The following is an 18636-nucleotide window of genomic DNA, read 5'->3' on the forward strand; positions in this document are numbered from 1 at the left end:
CACCAGTAATCCTGTTCTTGTCTGAAACCCATTCAGCTGCAACCTTTCACTTGTTAGCCTTTCAGAATTTGTAAAGAGAAAGTGAAATTTACTGTCACAAAGGATATAATCTATCCCCTTCCTTCTGAAATACAAGTATTCAATTCAGTACTAAAAAGGGGCTGTATTTTCTATTATTTAAAGCAAGAACTCTGGCTGCTAGCCAGGACACAAATATTTTCACTTATGAAGTATGCTGTTAGATTTTAAGCCTCTAGTACTTAACAAAGAAGCACATATGACAGTATATTATTAAAACTTTTGTTCAACCATTTCTACAGAAAAAAGAGCTCTAGTGTGATAAAATTCATAGGAGTTGCAATGCCACCTGTATTAAAGTTCAAATGTGGTGGATAGTAAGTAATTCCTATGGAAATTAAATGCTACCTTGGACTTTTTTCACAGTATCACCAAGGTTGGAAGAGACCTCACAGATAATCAAGTCCAACCCTTTACCACAGAGCTCAAGGCTAGACCATGGCACCAAGTGTCATGTCCAACCTTGCCTTGAACAGCTCCAGGGACGGTGACTCCACCACCTCCCCGGGCAGCCCATTCCAGTGTCCAATGACTCTCTCAGTGAAGAACTTTCTCCTCACCTCCAGCCTAAATTTCCCCTGGCGTAGCTTGAGGCTGTGTCCTCTCGTTCTGGTGCTGGCCACCTGAGAGAAGAGAGCAACCTCCTCCTGGCCACAACCACCCCTCAGGTAGTTGCAGACAGCAATAAGGTCTCCCCTGAGCCTCCTCTTCTCCAGGCTAACCAATCCCAGCTCCCTCAGCCTCTCCTCGTAGGGCTACAAAAGCTTGTGTCGAGAGCTGATTCTTAATAGATGGCAGCGAGGGAGCTGCTCTGCTACGTACGAAACCCTGACCCAGAATCAGGTCGTCTACGAATGATTTTCTGAGTGACAGAAAGAAAAGAAACTGAAAAAATTCTTGTTAGGATTTTTTAAGTGTCATTATCCAGACTTAAAATTCCTGTTTAGGAAGAAGTTATCAATTGGCATACTGAAGCAAGTATTTCTCTGCTGAAAACACACATATACAATGTGATAATAGTCACATGTCCCCTCATCATTCAAGCTACTAGAAAATAATTACCTGCTCTCTTTCACTAAATTAATACAGCTGATATAAAAACATTCTAATTGAATCATGAATAATAATCTACAAGTCAACGCAGAATTGAATCATGAATAATGATCTACAATTCAAAGTGGACCTAGTAACTGTTTTGGAAACCCAGTCTGCAGATTATTTAACATAAGCTGCCACATCCCCAGTAAATGATTTTGGAGTTTAGGTTTGAAGAACAGCATTGGGCAGCATATAAAGAATGCTGGTGTAATATTCTGGAGGGATGTTTGGAAATCCCAGCCTTTGAAACCCTTTATGCTTCAGTCTTACTTCAAATGTAGAGAACTTAAGGATGTTGCTAAGCAGCACAAGACCATCAATAACTGTTTGTTTGGTTTTCTTACTTTAAAAATCCTCTTTGCATTCAGAATCAGAATCACACAGAATCACAGAATTAACCAGGTTGGAAAAGACCTTTGAGATCATCAAGTTCAACGTATCACCTACTACCTTATAATTCACTAAACCACGGCGCTAAGTGCCTCATTCAGTCTCCTTTTAAACACCTCCAGGGATGGTGACTCCACCACCTCCTTGGGCAGCCCATTCCAATGCCAATCACTCTTTCTGTGAAGAACTTCCTCCTGCCCTGGCAGTTTGATACTGTGTCTCATTGTCCTGTCACTGGTTGCCCGAGAGAAGAGACCAACCCCCATCCAGCTACCATCTCCTTTCAGGTGAGCAATAAGCTCTCCCCTGAGCCTCCTCTTCTCCAGGCTGAACAACCCCAGCTCAGTGGCCCCTCAATTCAAGAAAGATGTTGAGGTGCTGGAAGGTGTCCAGAGAAGGGCAACAAAGATAGTGAGGGGCCTGGAACACAAACCCTATGAGGAGAGGCTGAGGGAGCTGGAGGTGTTTAGTCTGGAGAAGAGGAGGCTCAGGGGTGATCTTATTGCTGTCTACAACTACCTGAAGGAACATTGTAGCCCGGTGGGGGGTGGCCTCTTCTCCCAGGCAACCAGCAATAGAACAAGGGGACACAGTCTCAAGTTGTGCCAGGGTAGGTATAGGCTGGATGTTAGGAAGAAGTTCTTCCCAGAGAGAGTGATTGGCATTGGAATGGGCTGCCCAGGGAGGTGGTGGAGGCACTGTCCCTGGAGGTGTTCAAGAAAAGACTGGATGAGGCACTTAGTGCCATGGTCTAGTTGACTGGCTAGGGCTGGGTGCTAGGTTGGACTGGATGATCTTGGAGGTCTCTTCCAACCTGGTTGATTCTATGATTCTATAAGAGAGCTATCAAGCACAGGGCTATAGAGTTTCCAAAAGGAGGACGGATGACTTCTAATACAGCTTTGCCTATCTAGTCAGCACAGTTTGAGCTGTGGCAGTTTGAGCTGATTTTCTAGCTCAGACATAGGGGAGAGATGAACACTCCAGGGACAGGCCATATAACGGCAACAATAGATAAGTTAATATCATTTCATTGGAGCATCAAGAGCTTAATGTCTGGAAGCACAGCTTGTTCTCCCCCTTCTTCTGCTGGCTTTTGCTGCTTGAGCTGCACCTGCTTATCTTCCCCGGCTGCTGCTTTGGCTGCTGCTGCTTCTGCTGCTTCGCCGCCGCTTGACCTCTCCCCCATCTCCCTTAAGGTTATTGTATTGTTGTTTTTTTCTTCTCTAGTTGTTATCTCTCTTTACACTGTAAGAAATACAATTTCATCTTTCCCTGACTTTCAAAAAAAAAAAAATCTGTGTTGTGGTGAGTTTGCTCTTCCCAGGGGAGGAATCTGCCCTAACCTGGGACAATCACACTTCTGTATCTTCACCAATCCTTTTTTCTCCCTTTTTTAACATAAGAGTAGTGTTTTGACACTGCCCAACCAAGTTTCTTTAAGGTACACTGCACACGTGTTGATAGCTCTAACCCATAAACCCTCAAATGCTTCTTTAGTACAATTAGTAAGGTTTCATTTTGCAGACAACTACAAATCACTTAAATGTCCTGTGTACTAAAAAGCTTTTTCTGACCCTCCTCCACATTTTAGTCAACTCTTTTCTCCTTGGAACTAACTAAACATGTCTGAAAAAAAACGTTCCTTGTTCCAACTCTGAGCCAGGTCTTCATAGTCTCATTACAATGGCAAAATGTATAGCAATTTCAGCGACAAGTGGTAAAGGTTTGTGAGAAAATGAGGGTAAGAGTGGATCTTCAAGTCTGCTCAAGGCCTCACAGATCATTTCACTCACTTTCAAGTGCTTAGATCTGTTCTGAAGCTTTTTTATACTAAAAAGGCCAAATACAAAGCAGTGACTCTATCTGAAAGATCTAGAATTCACTATTTAAAGTATTTATTGGTTAACACCTGGAATCACAATCACATTGCACACTGCAAATTGTAACAGCTCTTAATAATAGCAAAATGGTTTTAAACCAAAAAAGGTACCACTTCCTACTCAAGATTCCTATAACATTTGTCCAGAATTTAGAGTTTCTGGTCACCATGCTTACACAGTCTCTGCAGCAACCACAGTTATGTCAATGTTTTAACTCAACCTCAAGCAGAAATCCTTGTACAAATACAATTCAACCAAGAAGTTAAGTCATCTGACTGCAACCTTTCTTTTCCAAGTGACACCCACAGTTCAACTTATGTGAACATCAAAGTGTTCCAATTGCTCTCTTCAGGCTTTCCTTAGGAAAAACATTACAAAGGAGTCTACCTGAAATTCATCTTTTAAATATGATTTATAAGCCACTCTAAGTAAACAAGCATGTTATGACTTCTTTGGTTCTTTCCCTGGTCATTTCCCAATACATTCTTTACACTGTGGTCTAATGGACATTTACTAGGACATGGACTTTATCAGCACTTATTGGCATGGGGGAAAGAAAAAAAACTAAATCACTTTGCTATATACATCAGCTTTTCCTGCTGAAAATGAGTAAAAGAATAAACTAGTTCTTCATGATATATGTTCATACCAACTAACAAAACCTCTAAAACAAGATTTCCTTTTATACCACAAAAGAGACTATTACTAAGCAGTTCCACATTAATCATGTTTTCAAAGTTTCAACATCTACATAAAGGAAAAAAAAAACCTTAAAGAGCAATGCTCATGCAGAAGAAAGGAAAAACCCCATGATTTCCAACTTTACATGCACACAAAACTGGCAGTAAGAATGTTAGTGGTGTGACATACACAGAACTCTGCTGACAAAAACAATCAATTGATACAAAGAGGCAGTATCTTCTGCAGGACTGCAGCAATGCATTTGAGAAAACAGATTGGCATGTTTCACTAAAACGAACAATTTTTGCTATGAAATCCATAAAATGTCTGAGTATAAATTAGAAAGTTACCTTATCTTTTGGTACAAAGTTATGTATGGATATACTAGTGATTGGGTACAGCTGAGCATCCTCTCAGCTCTGAAAAACATCTTCCATGCTTAGCTGCTGTCAAACGTGCTGGTTTACTTACATTCTTACTTTCACCTCCTCCATCAGATTAGTCTCCTGCACTACCTCATAGAAATCTATTTAAAAAGCATTCAATGAAAAAACAATCCCAATATTCAAGGCTAAACACAGAGTATTATAATGTAATGGTTAGAGAAGTGGAACATTATTTCACACCCTGGTTAAAGCAGCAGTTACCATTATTGATCTATATTCTTCATTTTTGATTATTTAGCTGACTATCATTATTCCATTATTTTAAAGTGTACTCTTAAGAGATTTATTCTGCAAGTAAAATTGGTACCATAAGAAAAAGCAGAAGCTTATTATCACTCATGACAGCAGTTGCAATGTATTCTGGACCAACATACTCCCTAGGAATGGCAGTGGCATAAAGTCTTTAATACAATGTACTGGCAGCTGTCCATTACTTTATACAAGACCTCCCCAATATATCTTTATTTGCAGTCCTTTAGAAATGAATAGTGCCTCTTTAATTATTAAAAGCAATTGTTAGTTGAGTGCATTTAGATCTCGTAAGATTACAGCCCTAGGGGTGACTGAACGGGCAAAGAGCATCAGTCTTGCTTTACACACTATCAAACTTCCACTGCTGATGGACAAAACGTGTGTTTTGGAGTAAAGGAAAAGGTGATTTAAGTCCTCAAGAAATAAGGAGAACTGCATGGTGAATACTACTCACAAACTGGAAAAAGGGAGTAAAACCCATGAAAGTAAGCATTTAATGGATTGCCTTTGAACAGATCAAACCACAAATTAAAATCCAAATTAAAAAGGAGAAAATATTTTTTTATATATATATACACACACACACATATATATATATGAAAAAAAAACCCACAACAGAACAAGACCTCCCAGAAAGCCAGAGGATTTCTGATAATCTTCAAACTGTAAATCAGGTTTATAAGTTTTCAAAGGATACATATAAGTAAATAAACAAGATTATTACTGTTTCCAATATATATTTTCATAGAGCCTTTTCTGTAGCTCTAAAATCATGTTACTGTTCAACATAAATTGGAAGCCAATTCAATAATACAAAATGCCTTTTGCTTCTTTCACTAGAAGAAAAAATGAGCTGAACAAAACATAGCACGTGAGATTTTCAGCCCTGGCTAACTACACTTAACTGGCAGAACTCTACTTAAATACAGAGAGCTTTAACTTTCATTAATTATTTACACTATTAAAAGGGCTCTAATATCTGCTTTTTTTCACAGTCCCACTACTACTTATGTATATGGTGGAAGTTCCTTTCCCTGAGGATATAGCAGTCTTGAAATGGAAAACCTGTGCTCTACATAATGGAATTTGTACTTGGGCTTCTGCAGTAAGTTTGCCTTCATTTTTGAGTGGGTTCTTATTAATTTGTAGCTCTGCAAAGAACAAATGATTTAATGCTACCTGCTACGTACTGTTCAGAGAGTAGATCTGAGAAAGTTCAACCCACAATATTCAAACCTCAAATGGCAGTTAACTAGCTACTCAAATTCTTCAAAAAGTCAGACTTCAACTAACTAAACCTCTGTAGGACACAGATTTCCTGGAGCCCAAAGGAAACACTTCCCTTAATTTCCAGTTACAGGCTTACATGTGAGCTAGTATTTTCAAAACTTCCATCTTTTATCAGCTATTTTAAGAAGCAAATTTAGCTAATACACAAATATTTTCTGCATTTTCTTGGGATGTGGCACCAATTAAAGTCCAAGTGCCAAGAATTAATTTCTTAAGATTGGATGAGAAGAGGAGGCTCAGGGGTGACCTTATTGCTGTCTACAACTACCTGAGGGGTGGTTGTGGCCAGGAGGAGGTTGCTCTCTTCTCTCAGGTGGCCAGCACCAGAACAAGAGGACACAGCCTCAAGCTACGCCAGGGGAGATTTAGGCTGGAGGTGAGGAGAAAGTTCTTCACTGAGAGAGTCATTGGACACTGGAATGGGCTGCCCGGGGAGGTGGTGGAGTTGCCGTCCCTGGAGCTGTTCAAGGCAGGATTGGACGTGGCACTTGGTGCCATGGTCTGGCCTTGAGCTCTGTGGTAAAGGGTTGGACTTGATGATCTATGAGGTCTCTTCCAACCTTGGTGATACTGCTGTGAAATGCACCACACGTAAAGCTGTGAGTGAAGGGCAATTTCATAGAATTTACAAGCATTTAGGAAAAAAAATCATAGAATCATAGAATCATAGAATCAACCAGGTTGGAAGAGACCTCCAAGATCATCCAGTCCAACCTAGCACCCAGCCCTAACCAATCAACTAGACCATGGCACCAAGTGCCTCAGCCAGTCTTTTCTTGAAGACCCCAAGGACGGTGCCTCCACCACCTGCCTGGGCAGCCCATTCCAATGGGAAATCACTCTCTCTGTGAAGAACTTCTTCCTAACACTCAGCCTATACCTACCCTGCACAACTTGAGACTGTGTCCCCTTGTTCTATTGCTGGTTGCCTGGGAGAAGAGGCCACCCCCCACCTGGCTACAATGCCCCTTCAGGTAGTTGTAGACAGTAAATGTCTGGAAAAACTGTGTTGATTTTACCCTGCCACCTGAACTTCTCTGGCAGCATTACTATACAGTTTGTTTCCAAACAACATGGGGACTGATCTTACAGCATGTCCAAATTGGAATAATTTCAATAAATAGAGAGGCTCTTCACTTGAAATACTGTAATGCTGATTTTCACTCCTCTAATACCTCTGGATCATTCCTATATGCCCTAACTGCAGTAATGAAATATGCACTGATATTTAGGTGATTTTTAACTACAAGTGAACTTCCAGGGAAGATTCTGGATGTACTTAGAGAATAGCTTTTTGAAAGTCATTAAGAACTGTACAGATAAGAAGGAAACAAACTCTGTGGAAACGACAGTCTTGTTAGGCAAAAATGCCAGTAGTGGCAATAATCTATAGTGGTAAATGCTACAAAGAAGCCTTGGCCAATAGCATCTCTTACTAAACACCTGTGATGGTTGTTACAGATAATGGTAACAGAATATTAAAACACATCTGTAGCTTTACCTCTTTTAGGATCAATAAAACAGTAGCCTGGGCCAATAGCCTCTTACTAAACACCTGTGATGATTGTTACAGATAATGGTAAGAGGATATTAAAATACATCTGTAACTTTACCTCTTTTAGTCTTGTCTGATGAAACTATTAAACCCATTCAGCATTTAATGAAGAGCACCTTAAAAGGCCAGATTACAGTGATCCTATGTTGAAAGCTAAAATGTTTAAACACAGTTTATCAGTTATGAAGATTATCAGAAAAAATATAGCACAAACTGACACGCTCATCAGGACTAGAAAGCCACTTTACAGTGAGAAGGTGAACAGGGCTCAGGAACTTGGTCACAGTATGGAGAGGCTGCATGGGGCCAGACAAAGGTATCTGGCTTAGGATGAGGAAGATGAGAAGATACAAACAGTTGGAGAGGAGACTCTGTTCTTGAGAGAGAAGATGAGGAAGTATCAGAAGCTAAAAAGTGAAACAAAGAGAATGATAAGGGTGTGGGAGGGTAGGAAAGAAAACAGAGATCCAACAGAGTTTCATGGACTCATGGATGGAAAAAAAAAAAGCAAAAGTATTTGTTTCAGTAAATAATTATCACTTCTGAAAGCAACAGCAAAAAAATACCCTGATCTTCTTCCATACTAAACTGAGTTAAAAAAACATTAAAAATCAAATATGTTCTATGCATGAATTTGTAAAATCTAAGGGCAAATAACCCCCAAATTTACTATTGTTTCTTCCTAAACTCAGTGGACTGCAATCAATATACAAGATTGAGTGCAACTTACCTTAACTAAATAGGCAACTCAGTCTCAAGTGATTTGAATAAGCACATCTACCTGTGGGTACAAATGTGCCTGCCCTCCTGTGAAATTTTACTTCAGCAACTGATTCAACAAAACTTTTTTTGTCCCCTCCACATATACTTAACTTCATTAATGAATACAAACACGAGTGCATGCCACTCATAATAAAACAACTGATTTCCCATATTTATTGTTCAGGGCATTGGAATTATCAGTCTGTCCTTTTAAGAACTGCACAATACACTACGTTGATAACTCAAAGCTTACAAATTTAAACTTGAATCATTAGTGATTTCTCATTATGGGATTAGTAAGAGCTCTGTATAAACACTTTTGATGTTTCAACTCCTGCTTAAGTGACATACCTAAGAAAAAGAATGTCTTACACTCATTACAGCTAGGAATTTTTCTTTTTTAAAGCATTTTAAACTTTAAATTGTGAGTAAGACTTCAGATGTGAATTTTAGTTCTCATTTCATGGTACTCAGACTGGCTGAACTAACGAGACAGGTGAATGAAATCATCATCATAGTCAGCAAGCAAAGTCTGTAAAGGGAAAAAGTCAAATATGAATGTATACACACACACACATAAGGTAGCACTATATTGTGCTCTGTCTTGAGAGAATCTTCTGCAATACCTTCCCTGCATAGCCTTATTTTAACATATTTATTTATTTGCATGTCAAATTCCTTCTGCTTTTCTGCACACTGGGGATCCACATGATTCCCAAGAGCTTTGTCAGCCTAGAAAGGTCTAACATCTCAACCACCTATTGTTTCTACCATACATTGTTTGTGAACAATGTTGTTTTGACAGTCTGCTTAAAGTTCTCACTCAAACACAGTGATAAGCTTTACTTTTATTTCTATAGTATCATAGCCTTTTCATTTCTGCAAAAGTTTGGCATCATCTGGATGAAGAAGTTTGAACAAAACTTGTATATGGTGCTTTTGTATGACTGATAGGTTGTGTGCATCTAAGTATTATTTACTTAGTTATCTTTAACACATTATATATAAAGTAGACAACAAATCCCTAGTCCTTGCCATAATTTGAGTATCAATTGGTATTGCAACAAAGTTCCTTCTGCTAAAAATGACAATTAAAAAAACAACACAAAGCCCCATAAAATAGCTAGACTTCAACTTGCCCAAAAAAACATTAAAAAGGAGTTCCCACCAAACCCTTCCTCTACCTTTTATATGAAGAGTAATCCAAAAGGGACCTCACATTTTTAACTTGCCATTATGTTCTCCTTGACAGTAGAGATAAGCTCTAAAACCAGAGCTGAGATTCAGAAAAGAAGACAAATTGAACCGCTATGAAAATGAGAATGTATGTAGAGATTCATTTCCAATCAAGATACTGGCTGCAAGATACTGGATTTGAATATTTAAATCTGGGGCAAGCTTCTTCAAAAGCCTGCTGGTTTGGATAAGGGTTCATCTTTACATAAAAGCTTCAAAGAATACAAGTCTTTAAAAAGCACCAATTCATTATGCTCTCACAACTAACCAAAAAAGAAATCACCCAGAAGACACACATACACACATCCCCGCCCCCAACAAGCATAAATTATCTACATCTATTTATGTACATGAAAGCTTTTAAAACTAATTATGTCCTTAAAATGAAATAGAATTAGACTAGAATATGAAATGATTACTATGGAATGATATAATGTAATCTTTTATGTTTTAATGATATGAGTACAAGAAGACAGAAAACTCCACATCAGGGGCCACCTAAATTGTACCACTCTTCAGACCATATCCTCTTGCAGGGTTACTTCAATATCAGCAATCAAAACCATTTTTCACTGCAGTAAGCACAGAGCACTTTCAACTAACTATATTTGATCTAACTAACTTTCAGAAGTTAAACATCCACACTGGATTTTTCTCTACAGCACAGTTCTTAAAGGGATACATCACACGTCAATGGGTCAGTGTATTTTAATTCATAGTCTGTCAAATTTTCCCAGATGTCACTTGTGTCAAAAATGTGACTAAGAAGAAACTCACTTCTGAATAGTGCCAGGAAAACCATGCAACAGTTTTGGGATAAAACCCAGGAGACAGAAAACTCAATATTTAGAACACAGGTAACATATTGTAAAGGTTTTTGGAACTAGTATTATCATGCTAATTCCATCTGCAGTTTTCACCAAATGCATGGATAACCTGATTCTTGGTTACATGAATTTAAGGCATATCAATTTGCATAGTGATAACTGAATATATTAAAATAGGCAAACCACACGTTGCAAATATTCACTGACCTGTAACAACCTTCACTTTTGTACAGCGTACTTGTGCATCACAACTTTTAACATATCAAAACATCACAGTATATATGACTTGCAATAAATTTTGTTTGCCAAAGCTGTCTACATTAAGCCAAGCCACCCATGTCATTATGCTTTAATATATATTTAGACATTTTAATTAGCAATGTTGTCTTCAGGTGTTTTGAGATCAAGCGTTTTCTGAATTTTCTTTCTGGTTTGCCTTTTAAAAGGAAAAATACGTGCAAACAGACATAAAAATATAGGAGTTTGGCAAAGAGAATAGTTCAGCATATTAATTTTTATCCCTGGCATAAGAAAATACCTAAGCTTAGCAAGATCCATATTACAGATATTTTAATTTACAGAGAACTTTATAAATAAAAAAGACAAAAAACACCTTGTCTTACACAGTATTTCCACTTAAATGACAACAATGCCAGGATGATTCCAAAACAACGTCCCCCAATGTAAAATCTAGCTATGACCAGACCCTTTTAGTTATTTCATTGTTCAAATGCAATTCTTACCTGTCTCAGGATCACTGAAATCTGGTAATGTAATTGTATTGAGCTGTCGTCTGTCGGCAATAGCTCTGTCTAACAGGCTGCTCCCACGTCCAGAATCACTGCAACAAAGTACAGGAACTGTAAGCTGTTAAAACACAACATTATATACAGAGATACAAGTTGGATACTGCCCTCCTCCCACAAAGGTTCTTGCTATAAAAGTTCTTGCTATGAACAAATTTAGTACCAAACACCACGTGAAGAACATAAAGGCTTAAAATCTGATTCGTAGGTAACAGCTTTACAAAAATGATTTATTCTACCTTAAACAGGTATACAATGGGAGGTACAGTTCTTACAGGGAGATGACATGGCAGAGGCAAGTTTGAAAATCCACACTTTTACAGACTGAAGAGAAACATTAAACTCATGACAACTAATTTGTCCTAGTCTGAAGCTAGCTGGAATATTTTGGTGAGAAGAATTAGATTATAGGCTGTGAAAAGGAAACAGTGGTGATGTCTACTTCACTCACAGGCTTGCTGAGATGTATAAAAATAAGAACACAAACAGATAACACAGCTGTTGTGTGTCTCTGGCTGCCTGCACTTTTCTCCCTAACCTGCTGTGCAATGAATCCTTCTGCTTTCTAACCTCCCTGGCCAATCCTCCAAACTCGCCTTGCACATAAGACAAAGTCTGAGATAAGGTAGAGAGGTGGAAAATAGGTGGAAGGGTGGTTGGGAGCCCCTCCTGGGGACTCTGGTTTCTGGGAGAGGTGTTGTGTTTCTGTATTGCTTTTAACTTGTATATTTATGTATTTAACTGTGTATATTTGTGTATATATGCCTGTATATTGTGCCAAGCTGTAAATATAGCTTCATTCCTTAACTTCCAGTTCAGCTGAGTCTAGTCTGGGTGATTTCATAAGAGTGAGGGGGCAGGTAATGCAGTATCACAGTATCAACAAGGTTGGCAAAGACCTCATAGATCATCGAGTCCAACCCTTTACAACAATTCTCAAGGCTAGACCATGGCACCAAGTGCCACCTCCAATCCTGCCTTGAACAGCTCCAGGGACGGCGACTCCACCACCTCCCCGGGCAGCCCATTCCAGTAGCCAATGACTCTCTCAGTGAGGAATTTTCTCCTCACCTCAAGCCTAAATTTCCCCTGACGTAGCTACCATCACACAATTTTAAGTAAATTATAAAGATGTCATAATTCTCTTTCACATAGGAAGGCATCACTTTTGTCTCCATAGTTTTCCTGGTTTCTATTTTGGTTGATTGGTTGTTGTTATTCTAAATACATGTGCAAACATGCACATTAACTGACCGATGCTGAATTTGATCCTACTAGCACAGTACGAAGATTACAAACCCTGCCAACATCTCAGAAGCTTAAGCAGTAGCAATGGTTTTCACCAACTGCTCCTATGGACAAACATTTCATTTGTACTTTAGTTGTAATTCAGTCATGTGCCCTTTGGGCTTCTTGTTGATATACTTGCTGGAAAAGTAATTGGTCCTAGAATGCCTATTAAAGATTCAGTAGAACAGAGACTGAAGAACTCCTTCTCCTTAAGAAGAGGCAAGTTATGAGACATACTGACAGAAAAACATTGAGGAAGCACAGATGGGCAGTCCTCCTTTAATATTCTGTGGTTAATACAGTAATGACATTTTAGGATTGCAAGTCTGATACTATCCACCATTAATTAATTATTTTTCAAGAACTTCATTCAAAAAGCTCTCCACAAGCGTAGAAATAATTAAGTTTATAGCGATTGGGTTGTAAGTCCAGCTTAGCAGAATGCAAACTTTTGACTTTTGTCTGAAACTCACCAAAGAGAAAAAAACTTCCCAAAATTCCTAACTTTGAGATTTTCATCAAAACTGCAAGACTGGAATTCAGTCTATCTTTGCCTTAAAATTCCTTCCTTCTGAATTTGAACTAAGAGAAGAACAGGAAACCAACTCTTTATAGTTGCACACCAGTGAAAGAACTTCCTCTCTTTGTGCAGTTGTTCCTAAAATGGTATGAAGAGAATTTTGCATGACCCTAACAGTATTGCATGATTTATTTCCTCACAAAATGTTGCTATTACAGAAATCCACAGGAAATGGAAAGGAACTTTTCAGGACACACACACTATCAGCTACATATTTTCTGGTTAACTGCTGTATGAATTACTTCCTCAAGCCAAAAGCAATGACATGTCAAATGTTGCTGACAACGAGAGCCAGGCTTAGCAAAAATATCTTCTAAGCACTGCACTGTCATTGTGGTTTGTTCTGTTTTCCCAATGCAAACTAAGAACTGGAAAAGATTTGAACTATTTTCTAATGAACTTCAAGCAGCAAGCTGAAGATAAAGATTTACATCTTCCAGGCCTTGCACTACAAAGTGAGTTTTAAATTCATATTAACCATCTCATGAGGAAAATGTCTGTGTGCCAATTAAAGGCAGAAGAAGAGTTTTCTAAATCAGCTGAACAAAAGCCAGGCTCAGTGCTGCATCTAGCCTTTACTTCACATGGTACATCTAGTTACACAAAACTTATTTCCACTATTGAAGTATTAATGAAGACACTGAACCCAAGTTTACTCCACGAAGTCTGACTAACTGCAAGAAGAAATACTTAACATAAAAGACAGATTATGAAAAAAAAAGTGTGTTCTTATCTCACTGGAAAATGATAGATCAAAATTAGTTTTCAGTCTAAATCAGAATAGAAAAAGCTGCTTGAAATAAGCATACAGGATATTTAAATCTTTGAAAAACAGCATTCTAAAAAGGTTTCAATTTATTAAAAGACCTTTTCTTATTGGCTTGAAGAAGCATTTTTTAAAAGCTTAAAATATTTCCAGTGGGAGACAATTTACAAACAGTGCTTTCTCACAAAATGAAGTCACTGTTAAAATTACAGAGATGGGAAAAATCCAGCTTTCCTAAATGCTGCATCACCTTTCCCTGCTATGTTTGGGTGAACAGAACTTCCCAGTCACATTGGTATCCCAGGCAGACAGATTTGGATCACTGTGATACAATATAAAGGTTTTCAGCTCTTAAATTTCACATGGACCATCAAAAGAAAGGTTACAGCTTGGTATTTAGATCCATATTGAAGCAACTTGTCTCCTTCTGTTATGACATTTATCCACAGCTCCTGTCCATTCCATTAATAATTTCATTTTAATTTGACACCATAAACCAAAACTTCCAGGCACGGCTTTAAATATCAAGACAAAAATGCAAAGTAAAAGTAAAATTAGTCCTTGTTCCTTTTTCCACTTAAGATGTTCTTGAAGGAGATCAGTGACATGAGAGTTACCAAACCGCTGTTTAAAGCTCAAACAGCTGAGAGTCAGATATCAGCCACTGCTGATATCTGAAAGAAGCATTACTTCACATGTATTTAACACAGCACAGCAGCTCTTAGCACAACCACCACCATCACAGAAAAAAAAAGGGCAATGATAAGCCATGATGAGAGCCCTGATCTACATAAAGGATCTAACAGCAGAAATGGAAGGCAAAGAGTTGGGCTGCAGTACGTGCAAGGCCTCAATGAAATCAAGCTAACAGCCATCGTAACTATTCTGCAGAGCATTCTGACAGGAAACTCCTGAAACTCCCTTCCCCTCCTAACCAGCCAACTAAGTTAGAAGACAAGTTAGCCACGGTCCCTGCTGCTAGTTCTGTGACTCCCAGCTGAAAATAATTCACCTCAACCTTTTGGATTGCCGCTGACACACTTGCTATAACCTCCAAGTCCTGCTCAGTATCAATCGTCTCCCAGTGTCTCATGTCTCTTCATTCTACTTTCCTGCTCTGAACTCTTCACTAGCTCACTAAGGAGAGAAATCATTTTCCCTCTTCAGCCAGAAGGCTCTCTCAGTCTTCTTAGAAAGATGCACATGTTTCCATAATTGAAATTAAAAAACCACCTATGAACAAAAACCAAATGGATAATGCTCATCATATTGCTACACAGGTATCTACCTCATGCCACAAAGCCCTTTCACTGTAGTACCTCTTCTCCAGAAACTGTCAAACGACCAGACATCAGGAAATTCTGCTGGTTCTCGTCTTCCTCAAGTAGTTGATAAACATACAATTGAATAGCATGACCACGGATTTCTGCAACATGGTGCCCACTTATTTCACAGCTTATCTAAATACACGTGGCAAAGGATCTTCACAGAAGGTGTAGTCCCAAAATGGACTACATCAATTTACCCAAATACTTGCCAATACCTCTGAAGAACCTAAACAGACCTGCCTTTGAAAAACAACCACACTGACTTTGCAAACACATATTTACATCTGATGTTTCTATAGTCTTAACTAACGTCTAGTGATCCATTTCATTTAGTCTTTGAATCAAATTTCCATTACAGGAATCAATCCACTGGCCAATATAAGAGGTTCTTTAACCCAGGTTAAGAGGGGAGAGAAATCAAGACAATACCAGCACTCTAAGCCCTATCAAGGATAATGGCAGCTACCCAATCTCCATAATCAGTCCTCATCACTGCAAAGTTTATTATCATAGAATCATTCAGGTTGGAAAAGACTCTTGAGATCACCAGGTCCAATCATTAACACTACTGTACCAAGTTCACCAATAAACCATATTGCTAAGTGCCACATCTAAAGAATCTTTAAACACGTGCAGGGATGGTGGCTTAACTACCTCCCTGGGCAGCCTGTTCCTACTAGCTCTGGCATACCTTAATTCACAGAATTGAGTAGTTTCTGCATGTCCATCATCTGGCGTCTTTAGACTTCAGTTTCCAGATTCCCAGATGGTTCATTTGTTCATGCAAAATAACAAACTAAGCAAAACTAGAATTGGTGACCTAATATTGCCAAAAAGGCTACTGAGCAAGGTTCTGAGCAGTCTAGAAGCCTACAGCATCTTACCTTGGATTAGTGAGATTGTAGCAGGATTTCCAAATCTGGAGCATGTGTTTACAAGTAAGGAGTGCTTCATCTGGGCCTCTGCATAGAGACTCCAATTTGACTTTTGTAAACAGTAATCTAGTGAAAAAAAAAGAAATTAATAAAAGAGATTACAACTCAAGCAAAATATCTTCAAAGATATTTGAAAAAATAACTTCAAAGACAGTGTTAACTTCAATGTTTCATGAATTACAATAAAGTCAAATATTTTCCATCAAAGTAACAGTGCTTTTCAGAATCATAGAATTAACCAGGTTGGAAAAGACCTCCAAGATCATCCAGTCCAACCTAGCACCCAGCCCTATACACTCAACTAGACCATGGCACCGAGCGCCTCATCCAGTCTTTTCATCAACATCTCCAGGGACGGTGCCTCCACCACCTCCCTGGGCAGCCCATTCCAATGCCAATCACTCTCTCTGGGAAGAACTTTCTCCTCACCTCAAGCCTAGACCTACCCCGGCACAACTTGAGACTGTGTCCCCTTGTTCTGTTGCTGGTTGCCTGGCAGAAGAGGCCACCCTCCACCTGGCTACAATGTCCCTTCAGATAGTTGTAGACAGCAATGAGGTCCCCCCTGAGTCTCCTCTTCTCCAGGCTAAACAACCCCAGCTGCTCCCTCAGCCTCTCCTCATAGGGTTTGTGTTCCAGGCCCCTCACCCTGTTGCCCTTTTCTGGACACCTTCTAGCATCTCAACATCTCTCTTGAATTGAGGAGCCCAGAACTGGTCACAGCACTGAAGGTGTGGCCTGAGCAGTGCTGAGTACAGGGGAAGAATAACCTCCCTTGTCCTACTGGCCACACTGCTTCTGATGCAGGCCAGGATGCCATTGGCTCTCTTGGCCACCTGGGCACACTGCTGGCTCATCTTCAGCCTACTATCTATCAGCACCCCCAGGTCCCTTTCCTCCTGGCTGCTCTCCAGCCACTCAGTTCCCAGTCTGTAGTGCTGCTTGGGGTTGTTGTGGCCAAAGTGCAGAACCCTGCACTTGACCTTGTTAAATGTCATCCTGTTAGCCTCTGCCCACCCATCCAGCCTGTCCAGGTCCCTCTGCAGGGCTGTCCTACCTTCCAACAGATCAACAAGATTGCCTTTGCAACTGCACAAAAGCAAAAGCTGACAAGACTCTTTTATTAAGTAAAAAAGACAACATAGCTGAGTGAAATCAGCAGCACCACCAAAAACAGTGTTTCATATGTTGAAAAGAGACAACTTCACCAAAGAAAATCATTACTGCTTTTACGAGAAAGGATTTTCCATTAATTGGCGGAGTCCAAAGTTATCTAGCATGTAACTCACAAAAATAAACATGCAAGTTACCTCCCTGTACTATCAGCTTTTATTATAGGAAATGGAAGAGGCTATACTGAAGGCCAGCCAGTATCAGTGAAGTCAGCAAGAATATGTTACTCTGTGTTGCCATCAGTAGGCACTGTAACTTATGTTCAACTTGATTTTTGACAATTTTAAACATTTACAAGTGACACCCTGAAGAAAGCACATCATTCATCAAATATACAGCAAACTATTCACAATGGAAGCAAAACCATTTCCTGAAAGTCAGCATAAATTAATTCTGATTTTAAAGCTGACATTTCTCATGGCAGCAAGACCAAGTGCACAGCTTCACATAATGATCACTGCATATTCCTTTTTACATTCCAATTATCACAGAGATTAACACAGATATCTTCCTGGATAACCGAAGAATATAAATGCCAAAGACAAAAATGGAGCTAGTCAATTTGTATCACAGTATCACGAAGGTTGGAAGAGACCTCACAGATCATCAAGTCCAACCCTTTACCACAGAGATCAAGGCCAGACCATGGCACCAAGTGCCACGTCCAGTCCTGCCTTGAACAGCTCCAGGGACAGCGACTCCACCACCTCCCCGGGCAGCCCATTCCAGTGTCCAATGACTCTCTCAGGGAAGAACTTTCTCCTCACCTCCAGCCTAAATTTCCCCTGGTGTAGCTTCAGGCTGTGTCCTCTCGTTCTGGTGCTGGCCACCTGAGAGAAGAGAGCAACCTCCTCCTGGCCACAACCTCCCCTCAGGTAGTTGTAGACAGCAATAAGGTCTCCCCTGAGCCTCCTCTTCTCCAGGCTAAACAATCCCAGCTCCCTCAGCCTCTCCTCATAGGGCTGTGCTCAAGGCCTCTCCCCAGCCTCGTCGCCCTTCTCTGGACATGCTCAAGCATCTCAACGTCCCTCCTAAACTGGGGGGCCCAGAACTGAACACAGCACTCAAGGTGTGGTCTAACCAGTGCAGAGTACAGGGTCAGAATGACCTCCCTGCTCCTGCTGGCCACACCATTCCTGATGCAGGCCAGGATGCCACTGGCTCTCTTGGCCACCTGGGCACACTGCTGGCTCATGTTCAGGTGGGTATCAATCAGCACCCCCAGATCCCTTTCTGTTTGGCTGCTCTCCAGCCACTCTG

The 18636-nt window shown here is 39.8% G+C and overlaps 1 protein-coding gene across 1 annotated transcript in view; it reads right to left on the reverse strand.

The window, feature by feature from the left end:
• Positions 1–18636, reverse strand: part of TTC7B (tetratricopeptide repeat domain 7B) — a 155381-nt gene that overhangs the window by 49871 nt on the left and 86874 nt on the right. The window contains exons 16-17 of the mRNA XM_064151677.1: positions 16153–16269; positions 11242–11339 (exon numbers count right to left, since the gene is read on the reverse strand). Coding sequence (XP_064007747.1) covers positions 11242–11339; positions 16153–16269 — 215 coding nt within the window. The remainder of the gene's footprint in view (positions 1–11241; positions 11340–16152; positions 16270–18636) is intronic.

This window comes from Pogoniulus pusillus, chromosome 1, assembly GCF_015220805.1.
Source record: "Pogoniulus pusillus isolate bPogPus1 chromosome 1, bPogPus1.pri, whole genome shotgun sequence".
NCBI lineage: Eukaryota > Metazoa > Chordata > Aves > Piciformes > Lybiidae > Pogoniulus > Pogoniulus pusillus.